Source organism: Eurypyga helias, unplaced genomic scaffold, assembly GCF_000690775.1.
Source record: "Eurypyga helias isolate BGI_N326 unplaced genomic scaffold, ASM69077v1 scaffold10627, whole genome shotgun sequence".
Taxonomy (NCBI): domain Eukaryota; kingdom Metazoa; phylum Chordata; class Aves; order Eurypygiformes; family Eurypygidae; genus Eurypyga; species Eurypyga helias.
The window spans coordinates 10,596-22,974 of record NW_010259796.1 but is presented as its reverse complement, the minus strand read 5'-3'; the positions used below and the strand labels follow the sequence as shown (position 1 = coordinate 22,974).

Sequence of the window (12,379 nt, the reverse complement as noted above, 5' to 3'; positions counted from 1 at the left end):
TAGCCGGAGTTAAACCACAACAAGAGTGTAACATACTACCTTGTGATACTCTTTGGTCTGGATCAAAGATACTCATGTATGTCATCTACAAACTAAATTAATAGGGGACAGTGGCGTCAAAGCCCAGGTGTAGAGCTAGCCTATACTGAAGTGGCTAGTCAGGTGTCCGTGGACCAGGAGAAGGAAAAGTGGATTTGGAAGGAGCACTGGCTTTTCAGAAGTAAGAAGGAAGGCACTGGAGAAGCACAGTGACTGAAGGGGTAAAAGGGTAACCAAGTCAAGCATTTACTGAACTGTCAGGATTAGCCTGGGAATCAAAGGGCTGGTAGAGATGCAATTATGGGTGAGACCTAGTTGAGTAGGAGGGAAACTCTACCAGTTCCTGTCCTCATTTGTGTATGTGTATGCATGTGTCTTCCTTGCTAGGTGAGCGCTCGGAGATGGTGCAGGACCGACTGCCGCTTATCGTGGGCTCAGCGCTTGGTGGTCTAGCCTTCTTGGTAATTGCTGCCATTGCCATCCTTGCTATCATCTTCAAGAGGTGAATTCCTTGAACTGCTCATGTGCCAGTGCCTGCACTGCAAACAGTGGAACCTTCTTACCTCTGCTATGTAACCCTGTCCCAGGGAAAACAGCCTGATCTACATTTATCCAGATAGCCTTGAGATGCAATTTTCTAATTAATGACAGATCTTCCCCATTGCTGCTATCTGAGGAATCTCCTCTTCGGTAAACAGCTCAAATGCTTAGCTGATACTTGGCTAGCTAGCAATAAGAACACAAGAGAAGCATTTAAAGCTGGTGCTCAAAAGGTAATGAAATGCATCGGTGTAAAGAAGGAACTGTAAATTGCATTTTAGGCAAGCAGGTGGAGAAGAAAATAATGTAATGAAGAATAACTGTTGGAATAAGTATTTAGATCCATTGGTATAGAAGGTGCTAAATTACCCTTTAACCAAGGACCAAAAGACAGTAGCTCTTTTGCTGAAGAATAAAAGCTGTACAACCCCAATGGTTCCATGAAACACTGACTCATAAAATATAGGTTAAAGACAGCTCATAGCACTTCCCATTTTGGGAAGAATAAAGGTCAGATAAATCAATGTAGAGATAATCTGGTATGGCAAAAAAGAAGGACAGATGTTTTAAAAAGAAAGAGAGTAAAGTAAGGGTAGCTGGCAGAGCTGTGCAGAGGTATAAAACAATGGAGGTTTTGTTATTTATAGAAAAGAAAGAGTCATTACCCCCTCCTTGAATTTACTGAGGTTTGAACTTAATCCCCTAGGTTGTCAGTAATGGGTATCTTTATCTTTGCTCTACTCTGTCTCTGCACAAAAGGGACTATGTAGCTTTTTCTGCTGATCTAAAAAAAATGTGTAAACTACATAACTTTAGAAAGTGTCATCTAGTTTTAGTAAGTTTTTTGTTCTCTTCCCTTTTCTACATTTGTTTTCTACTTCTGTGTATATTCTATTTTAATATTTTTCTTTCAAGGAAGAACAGAATTATCAAATATTGTTGTATTTGCATTGTTGCCTCCTTTTGTAGATTTGAACTGTTAAAAATATAATTTCTTGTTATAGCTGAGAATGTGATATTATGTGCACAACTCAATAAAGCATATATTTTTCTAAAAAAAATAAACCAAACCCAAAATAAATTAGTATTACCAAAGATTTGTTGGGGAGAGACATTAATGGGTTTCTGTAAATGTATCTACATAAAAGGAAATACCATTTTAAAAAATAATTCATTTGTACTTGAAGGATCACATGCAATTAGTAGACCATGGTTCAGAAAAAGTGGAGATCCCAAATTTCTATTTCAAATTTGTCCTTGGTAAGAAAAGTAAATTTGAAGATGCAGGAAAAGGGGAACACCCCATGAAATGAGCAGTTCTTGAGAAGGTTGAATATAAGTAGAGTCAAATGCTGTAATTTTAACTTTGTGTTTGTGAATTGTTGGTATAAATTGTCCAGGCAATATACAGTGTGAAACACTTATCTTTTGTAGCTAGTTGGCTTTTTTTAATGCTGGAAAACCATTAATATGTCAGATAACTTCTAAAAACATGAACGTAGACCTGACTTTCAGATGCAATAGCAAAGTTAGAGCTCTTAAGTACAGGCCTCCAGTAAAGCCAATCTCTTTCCACAACAGGAAGAACGGATTTCAAAGGTAGAAATACCAGTGGTTTTGCAATCTTAGCATAATTTACAGAGATAGACCCGACAAGTCAGAGTAATGCACAGTTTCCTGTTAGAATGACAGAATTAGTTCTGTTAGTAAAGAAAAGTAACATAATGTTCCATGACACTCTTGTCTTAAGGTGCTAATTGAATCAGCAGCTAGAAGGTCTTGTGCTGAAACAGCAAAGCATACGAGCTGACACAAATCCATGCATACAGCAGGCATACTCCAGGATACCATAGGGTTTGATTTACAATCTGGTCTAATTAATATGATATATAAAAGACTGTAGACTAGCCTGAATTGTACATTTTTGGAAAAAAAATGAACACTGTTGGGAACAGAGCAAGTGACTTGAAAATGGAAAATATATTTAGAGCAAACCAAGAATAACAACTACATCATGGGGGAAAATTGCTTGAATCATACACACTTAAGGGGAGAATGAAATCTGAGAAACACTTCTGCTGAGAAGGACCTATGCTTACTAGAAATGAGATGCATATATGCAACACATATTACAATAATAAAGATCATACCTGTCTTGATCTGCATGTGCAGAAGTCACAGTGTGGAACAGACTTCAATCCACCCGGCTCTGTGTGGTTTGTTGTGGGTACCATACTTATGAAAAGAATAGTCAAAGTAAATGCTTTTAAGGGACCAGGAGGAAAGCAAAAATAAATTAATCCTTGGAGGAAATTTATACAAATTAAGCATTAGAGGAAATGGCGCTTAGAATGTTTTGAAAAACTTAAAATGCATCACAGGAGATGTCTTAGATTAGTATTGAAAAGAATAATTTCTAATAATTAAATGAAATTAAAATGCAAATTCAGCCTGAATAGCAAGAAGACTTCCAAGATAGTAATGTTAAACTGTAATTAATTTTTTTCAGGCTAGTGCTGGTGACCCTATCTTTTTTATGATATCTAAAGTGGGGATGCAAATGTTCGTGTAAAAATTAACACAGAGAAAACAGGCATGAACTGATTACCAAGAGGTGGGCAGGATCTTAGCACCCATCTTCTATCTCTAAATTCAAGGATTCTCTGAATCTTGTATTGAGAAGTCTACCCCAACATCCTACAACTCTTGTTTGTGTTTTGACTTCCTTTCCTTTATGTCCTGCAGTAAAAGGCGAGAGACTCCATACACAGACCGCCTGCAGCAGTATATCAGTGCACGAGGTAAGTGTTCTTGAGCAACAGATGGCAAGGGCCTGTCTCTTTTCAGGACTCGGTAACACTCATGACTCTCAGGATTTGATTGTGGTGATGTTCTGGGTTTTCTCCTCCACTGCAGGACTTGGAGTGAAGTACTACATTGATCCTTCAACCTATGAAGATCCCAATGAAGCTATTCGAGAATTTGCCAAGGAGATTGATGTGTCCTTCATCAAGATTGAGGAGGTCATTGGATCAGGTAGTGTGAGAATCTGCAGATTTTGAAGTGTTTTCTTGTTCACTTTGAGACCTGACACACTACTGGCCTGAAATGGACCAAACGCGGTACATGAAGTGTCTCTGGACAGCTAACCTTTAGTTTTACCAAAATTTATCTTAACCTATTTATCCTTAGATGCTGGCTCCAAACTAAGTTTAAAACACCCTTTGAAGACTCAGCTCTTCATTTGAATCCTGAAGATGTAGTCTCCAACCCGACTGAGTTCAGAGCCTTCATGAAGAACTTGACCTTAATCCAAACAGTCCTAGTTGGAGTCTTCCATAGTAGACTGTTGTAGGACATCTGACTAAAATTCTTTGCTGTGTTTCCTTACTTGTCGTGTGTTTCTTCCTTTCCTGACAGGAGAATTCGGAGAGGTGTGCTTTGGGCGCCTAAAACATCCAGGGAAGCGTGAATACACAGTAGCTATTAAGACCCTGAAGTCAGGATACACAGATGAACAGCGGCGGGAATTCCTGAGTGAGGCCAGCATCATGGGGCAATTTGAGCATCCCAATGTCATCCATCTGGAGGGTGTGGTCACCAAGAGCCGACCAGTCATGATTGTGACAGAGTTCATGGAGAATGGATCACTGGATTCCTTCCTCAGGGTACCACAACCAGCGTCCCCCACAACCGTCACCTCTTCTGTAACTCTTGCTGTGTGCCAGTCTCAGATCTGATAGTTTTGCCTGTCCTTCCTCTTCACCCCTGTCTCTATAAGTCCTCAGTTGCCCTCTACAGGTGCAATAGAAATAATAGCAAATTACCAGAGTAAGTGGCTTTGATCCAGCATGGTGAAAATGTTCCAAAAGCTCACCCATCATACAAAACTTCTTTTCATACTTCTGCAGATCAAATAGTTAATGGTAAACAGAACTGTATCGTTTGTCTTTGTACACAGCTTTCTAGTTCCTTATGTGCATGCCCCAAAGTTTGCCTTTCTAATGTTTTTCAGACTTTGTTCCACTGAGTGTTTCCAAGTTTCAATGTTGTAATGAAGTAATGAAACTTGTAGTTATTTTTGGACTCAGGTTTTCCAGGGGTTTTTTCTAGTAGTGAAACATAAATACAGACATTTTTGTAATATAGATGCTTCACTACTTCTTTTACTGAATCAGATGCTAATTCAACCATTAGTGCTTTGGCAGGTACATTTTGAAGAGCACATGAACCAACTGTGTAGAATTGCACAGAACCTGTTGTAAAGGTCTTAAGCAGTACAGATTTGTCTGCTCCCACTTATTTAGCTATCTTAGTAGCTTCGTTAATGAAACTAGGTATGTCATGCTAAAGGAGGGTATGACCGCAGGATGAGATTTGTCTTCAGAAGATCACCAGTGTCTGACTTTATTTGAGATTCATTGCCTTAAGACCACCCTCCTTTCTTATTTGCTGTACCTGAATTTGAGATTTTGGCTGAAGTTAAGATGTATGCTCTCTAACTTCATAAATCAAGCTTGTTACTATGCTCTTTGTTAGTCTTCCCTGTTGGCTTCATGTTCTGTGGTCATAAAAGCCTGTATTTGCCTCCTCACTTGCAGCAGAAGGAGGGACAGTTCAGTGTGTTACAGCTGGTGGGAATGCTACGGGGGATTGCAGCTGGCATGCGCTACCTTTCAGACATGAACTACGTGCATCGTGACCTGGCAGCACGTAACATATTAGTCAACAGTAACCTTGTGTGCAAGGTGTCAGACTTCGGTTTGTCCCGTTTTCTGGAGGATGATGCTTCAAATCCCACCTATACTGGAGCTCTGGTGAGTTACCACTACGGAGCGAGTTACTGTAGTGCTGCCATCTATCATTTTTTTGTGTTCCACATTGGTTTGGTGTACCCTTTTTAGTCCATCTTGAGACCAGAGAGACCAATGGGGTAGAGCCTTCTATCTGGTGGGCTATCTGTTCCAAACCATCACAAATCCAAAAATAACTGAGTATCTGATCCAGTCTGCCATGTGAAATGGTGTCTCAGTGCCATTCTTTGTGGAATGATGGTAAAGTGGACAAACCTCATAACCTGATGTAAGTGTTATCTTTCCCCTTTCATTAGATTCTTACAGGAAATATAAAGGACTGAAGGAGAGACTTAAGTCCTGTACTGCCACCTTTTGAGGAAAGACTTGGTTTTGTCTGCAGAAAAGATAACTGGCATAAGTATGGGCTTACAACCAATCTTCAGATGAACCTGCTGCTTTGAAACTCTGACAGCTGTTATACATAGCACAAAAGGGGTGGGAGTATAATAGGTGTGTTGAAACTTCCATACAGTATGCAGGGGGTGAAGAAGAATTCAGCCACTGAAAAGTGAAACAAGTTCCAGATGTATCTGTTTTAAAGAACCAGCACCTGAATGATATTTCGTCTGGCAGGTCATACCTGCAGTCAGAGAGATCAAGATGGAAAGAGGAAGGAGTTACTGCTAACCACGCAAATATGTCCTTGGTGTTGCAGGTTGGGATTGTTGGGCTTTAGATTTCCATATGGTTATGACTTTTAAGATGATTTAACTATCTGTCACCTCTCAAATGCTGCAAAGAACTATAAAAGTTAAAATCATCATGGGATTTGTAGCAGCAAGAGAACCTGATTATGTTTTTTCATCCATATTTGTCAATAGAAGAAGGTGAAAAACTTCAAGCTTTGAATTTAAACAACAATGTCTACAAGACAGCATCAACTGGACTGGCACTCCGCGCTCAGAGTTCTGTCATGCTCCCAGCATCTGATCGGTTCAGTGCTGTCATTTTCACAAATAGTCCTTATCTCACTAACATCCGGTTGCTCTCTGACTGCTTTCTAGGGCTGCAAAATCCCCATCCGTTGGACTGCCCCTGAAGCTGTCCAGTATCGCAAGTTCACCTCCTCCAGTGATGTCTGGAGCTATGGCATTGTCATGTGGGAGGTGATGTCCTATGGGGAGAGGCCTTACTGGGACATGTCCAATCAGGATGTAAGTTTTAGAAGTGGTGAGAAGGTACATCTGCCTCTCTCCCCTGTATCATTTCAAATAGAAGAAAGTCATACACCACCAAATGACTGAAGCTTCTTTGTCTTTTATTTTCCCAACTGTGATAAAGCTTTGTTCTTTTCCGGCAGGTAATTAATGCCATTGACCAGGACTATCGCCTGCCACCACCCCAGGACTGCCCAACTGTTTTGCACCTGCTGATGCTTGACTGCTGGCAGAAGGAGCGGGTCCAGAGACCCAAATTTGAGCAAATAGTCAGCGCCCTAGATAAAATGATCCGCAAGCCATCTGTCCTCAAAGCCACTGGCACTGGGAGCAGCAGGTGAGATGAGGATTTAGTGTAAAATAACAGTGCTTGTCTCATGGTAGGCAGAAAAGAAAGCAGTAAATCAGGCTATATAGTATTTTTTCCAACCCTCTCATTTAAGACTGAGAAAAAAATAGGAAGGAAATAAAAAAGAGGGGGAGAGGTTTAGAAGAATTATATATTCTGATTCATTTCATGGATGATGAGGATTTGGGAGTTTTAAATGTGAGGGGAGATAAATCTGGTGAGGTGTACTGAGGATGAACATGAGTGAGCAATCTTAGGGAATGAAGGGAGGGACACATCTGGGTGCAGCTACACAGGATATTCTGTGATCACACAATACTGTATGGTCACAAGACGTGATGAAGGAAAATGAGGCCTTGTCTTACAGGGAAAGGGATTCTGTAGCTAAAACTAACTGGAACTGCAGCTTGGATCCTATCTTTTCCCAACTGCATTTTGCACCCTAATGGAACCAGAGGCAGGAAGTCAGCAAAGGAGAAGTCTCTGAGGGAAAATGGCACCAAGATTAGATGGCTGTTGGGCTGATGAAGGAGTTTCATCCTGTTGGCCTGGAGGGTTTTCCTCATGGCTATACTTCACAGTGTGCTTCACAGCTGGGGGAGAGGAAAAGTGCCCAGCTTACTAAGAAGAAGCACATGAAGAGATTTATAGCTTTTGCACAGATTCAGATGACAGGGAAAAGAGCAAATGCCTCCTATAAACAGTCATTTCTTTGGCCTTTTACCACTGTGCTTTTATCTGATGGGCATTGGAGCTGAAACAATGCATGCATTGTCTCATAGGTTACTTTGTGATCTAAGGAGTGCATCTAGGGGAGGGAGCGCTAGTCGCAAAGGCAAAGAGACATGAGCTCTGATCTCTGTGCCACAGAAACCTTCTCACTGCAACTCTGTGCCCAGCTAATACGTCTAGACCTATTAGACCTGTGCAAAGACCTAAGGCAACAAGAGAACGTGCCTGCAAGATTTTCCCATTTCCTGCAAATGGGAAAGAAGGATCAATTTCTTCTGTTGGGTTGATTTCAGGCCGAAAAGGGAACATAGGTAGTCTAGAAACAGGGCATCAAGGTGGGACGTTAGGAATTAGGGCATGAAGAACAAATATCATTGTTCTGCTCCATTCTGTGCTCTTCAGAGCATTCTCTCCCTCTCATTACCCTGTCCTTACTAGTATGGTCAGCTGTTGTTGACAACGTGCGATTTTAGAACCCGCCTCTTTTGCAGACCATCTCAGCCTCTTCTGAGCAACTGTCCTCCAGATTTCCCTTCACTCAGCAATGCCCACGAGTGGTTGGATGCTATAAAGATGGGCCGTTACAAGGAGAATTTTGACCAGGCTGGTCTGATTACGTTTGATGTCATATCACGCATGACTCTGGAGTAAGTAGAGGGGCAGAGAGGCAGAAGATACCAAACACTGATTTTTCTACGGAGAAAGTAAAAGCAGCCTGAGAAATATTTAGTAAGGGCTGTATAGGATATACATACACATGAAAAGTGAGAGGGAAGCGAGAGCAAAGTACTGCTGTTTCTTACATCTTACTGGGGTCTCTGGATACCCTTCATACCGCTGTACATTTGCAATCTGTTTCTATAAGCACTAATACTGAACCCACATACACTATAAAACATATTGTCAGTGTTGCGGAGAGACTGTTAAACCAGCATGTTCATGACAGCTGCCACAGGTGGTACCCCCTTTTAGTGAGATGTATAGACCTAGCTGTACCTTTTACAGGGTTGAAGTGTTACGTAGAAATCAGAAGCCAGGAAAAGGAACATTCTTAGTATCACAGAATGGTTTGGGTTGGAAGGGACCTTTAAAGATCATCTAGTCCAACCCCCCTGCCATGGGCAGGGACATCTTTCAGTAGACCAGGTTGCTCAAAGCCCCATCCAACCTGACTCGGGATCCAACCCCAACACTTCCAGGGATGAGGTATCCACAACTTCTCTGGGCAACCTGTTCCAGTGGCTCACCGCCCTTTCTTATATCCAATCTAAACCTATTCCCTTTCATTTTAAAACCATTGTACCTTGTCAAAAAGTACACCCTGGTACAACGTCTTTCTCCATCTTTCTTGTAAGCCGTTTTTATACACTGAAAGGCCATAATGAGTTCTCCCTGAAGCCTTCTCTTCTCCAGGCTGAAAAACCCCAACTCTCTTCGCTTTCCTTTTAAGAGAGGTATTCCAGCCCTCTGATCATTTTCATAGCCTACTTCCACTGCTTTTTGCATAATAACCTCCATAACCTACCAAGTTATAATAAAATAACCCCACACACATTTGCCAAGCAAAAGCAGAAGCTGTGTCAACTGTTTCTCAGAAACAGTTTCTCAGAAAAAGATACACATACACATATATGCATATACATTGATTTGGATCTACAGGGAAATGGACTGGGACCGTTCAGAACAAGAAGCCCATTTTAACACCTTCCTCATCTTCTGTTCTCTTGCAGAGATATCCAACGTATTGGCATCACCCTTGTTGGTCACCAGAAAAAGATTTTAGACAGCATCCAGCTCATGCAAGTCCATTTGAATCAGCTTGAACCAGTTGAAGTGTGATGTTTACTGATTCCACGAGTCTCAAAGTCTGGAAGGGTCTTGGGGCTATTCAGAGGGATTTTCACAGAGATATCTCTATGCTACTTGAAGACTTCATGCACCCAGAGAGTGCACACTACATGTTCTGTTCCGTGAACAAAAACAAAGCCTTGCCATGATTTGAAAACAGAACTAAATAACTGGTGCTATTTAAATGTGGCTGACATCATACACTGGGAATGGGTTCATGAGGGAAAGTTATAATAACTTGGGGAGGAGATGGAATAATAGCTTGGACACATCACAAGCACCCGTTGCCATTTCTTTGCCAACAGAGTGTGTCAGGTGACTTTACGAAGCCATCAGTGGCTGGGAGTCCAGCAAAGCTACAAAGACATAATAAAGGCAACAAAAAATTAACGTTTTTTCTTAAAAAATGCCATCATGGTGTGAGAGATTATTAATCAGACAGACAAAAGCATCAGGCTATCACTTGGTGTCATGGTTTAACCTCAGCTAGCAATAAAGTACCACACAGCCGCCTGCTCACCTCCCCACCTCCTCCAGTGGAGGAGGAAAATGAGAGGAAAAGACAAGGAAGCTTGTGGATTGAGATAAGAACTATTTAGTAATTGAATATAAGTGAATATTATAGGGATACCAATAATATTATCAATACTACTAATAACAAGTGATTAAAATAATAGAAAATAAAACATATGCTACAATTGCTCACCACCTGCCAACCGATACGCAGCCAGGTCCCAAGTAGTGAGAGTCTGAGCCAGAGCCTGAGCAATCGCAGCAGAGTCCAAGCGAGCCGCACGAGCAACAGCATGATGGAGAAAGCCAGCTGACCCACCAACTTGCTAACAAACGCAAGAACAAATGAGCCAACAAACAAGCTAACAAGCAAACGAGCTATGGCCCCTCAACCACCTGCCAACCGATACGCAGCCAGGTCCCAAGTAGTGAGAGTCTGAGCCAGAGCCTGAGCAATCGCAGCAGAGTCCAAGCGAGCCGCACGAGCAACAGCATGATGGAGAAAGCCAGCTGACCCACCAACTTGCTAACAAACGCAAGAACAAATGAGCCAACAAACAAGCTAACAAGCAAACGAGCTATGGCCCCTCAGCGCACTCCCACCTTATATACAGAGCGTGACATGCTATGGAATGAAATACTCCTTTGATTAGATTGGTTTTGCTGTCTGAACTGTGTTCCCCCTCCCTGCCACCACTGCTTATAGTGAGAAAGTTGGGAACACAGTATCAGAAGCTGGGAAAGACCTTGAACTGGTGCAAGCATCTTAGCACCAACTAAAAAAAACACCTTATCAGTACTATTCTCAGGGCAAACCCAAAACACAGCCTTATACCAGCTACTGTGAAGAAAATTAACTGTCCAGTTAACTCTGGCCAGTCACAATGGGGTGCTTTTGCCACTCCTTCCCAGTCAGGCTTATCTCAGCCTCCAGCACAGTCAGTTGTTGGGAGCCCCCAGTCACACCAGAAATACTGATGGGTTGTACCCCCCTATAGTCTGATGGCCTGAGGGTGCACTGTGCACCCGTGTCCACTGGAGCTCTGTGCTCCTGCGGCTCTGATGTGCCAGGCCACCCAATCCATACAGCCCAGTAAACACGGTTGTCCCTCTCCTCCGCCTGGCTGGAGGCTGGGCCCCTCTAGGTCTGACCACAGCATTGTACACTTATGTCTTGGAAGAACAGCCTATTGCTCCTTTTCATAATACCAAGTCTTCTATCCCGTCTGGAGGATGGAGCAGCAATTTTCCTGAAAGAATCGCCATTTGTCAATTTTTTCCCTTTCAATTCACATACTCATTCCTCTAGGAGTGAGGTAGGTTTTCCATCTCACCTCCGTATAACCACAGGGTACGCCGTGGCGGATACCTTCTGTATTTCCTTCTTTGAGCAGAACGCTTACTCCTGAGAGTGAAGATACTGGCTCGTGCAGGTGGGGAGCGTCACATCTCGTCTCTGAATTGCTCAAACTCATGCGATAGTCTCTCCACAGCTGAGACACAGGCCTGTATGGGGGAAGAGAGACTTTCCTCATATTCCTGAAATCGGCACATCATGTCATCCACTGTTGGTGCTTCATCCTCTTGCCATGTTACTGTTGCAAGCACACTGGCATACGAGGATGGTGCACTCTGTAGGAATTTCTACTACATGGGTTGTGTGTGGAGAACCTGGTAACCTTACATTGGTCAGGTCATAATAAACCATCTGTAGACAGCTAATTCCCTCAGGCACTGGATACCTTTCTCTGTCGTCATCCACTTGCCTGGGTGATAGAACACACTAGCACACTTTTCTTAAAAGGATGTTTTTCCTTCACACTGGTCAGGAGTCGTCTCCAGAGGCTTACATTTTCTGTTCTTCTTCCAGCTGCTTTGTTGATGCCCCCTTCTCCAACAAGTGACCCCAACTGCTTGGCTTCTCTGCCCTCTAAATCCATACTACCGGCCCTGTTACCCCAGCAGTGGAACAGCCAAGTGTAATGTGTTCACCTCATGATGGCCAAAGTGTTTCTGGGTATCCTGTAGCTCACTCAGGGATAAAGACCTAGTGGTTAGTTGTTGTTCTGCCTCCTCCTCCGTCTCTTGTGACGGCCCTGCTGCCTCCTCCTTGACCAGGCAGGCCTGTTTTCATGCCCGTTTCTTTTTCTGTACTGTAGCAACTGACACTGTTGTCGGTTGACACTGACAATGGCACACAGAGTTTTTCATGGCTGCTTTGCCTGTTGCGGGAGGTGCAGTAGCTGCAGTATCCCGTGCAGGGGTTGGAGTTACCGTGGGAGATGGACTAGCCGCAAGGGGTGCAATGGCCACAGGAGGGGGGTAGTTGCAGTGCCCGGATTGCA

At 42.7% G+C, this 12,379-nt stretch overlaps 1 protein-coding gene across 1 annotated transcript; it reads left to right on the top strand.

Moving 5' to 3' along the window:
* Window positions 1–420: 420 nt before the first annotated feature.
* LOC104505067 (ephrin type-B receptor 5) lies at window positions 421–9,817 on the top strand. Its single transcript, XM_010154769.1, has 9 exons — window positions 421–541; window positions 3,325–3,380; window positions 3,496–3,615; window positions 4,000–4,247; window positions 5,181–5,396; window positions 6,440–6,589; window positions 6,736–6,929; window positions 8,165–8,320; window positions 9,404–9,817. The coding sequence occupies exons 1-9, from the start codon at window positions 441–443 to the stop codon at window positions 9,510–9,512; spliced, it is 1,350 nt and encodes a 449-aa protein (XP_010153071.1). The 5' UTR covers window positions 421–440; the 3' UTR covers window positions 9,513–9,817.
* Window positions 9,818–12,379: the final 2,562 nt, after the last annotated feature.

Bases quoted from the DNA above. Each gene is read 5' to 3' on its own strand.
- LOC104505067 (XM_010154769.1), top strand. From the start codon at position 441: ATGGTGCAGGACCGACTGCCGCTTATCGTGGGCTCAGCGCTTGGTGGT. The intron at 3,616-3,999 runs GTAGTGTGAGAA...CTTTCCTGACAG, and splicing joins TGAGGAGGTCATTGGATCAG to GAGAATTCGGAGAGGTGTGC. The intron at 5,397-6,439 runs GTGAGTTACCAC...ACTGCTTTCTAG, and splicing joins CCACCTATACTGGAGCTCTG to GGCTGCAAAATCCCCATCCG.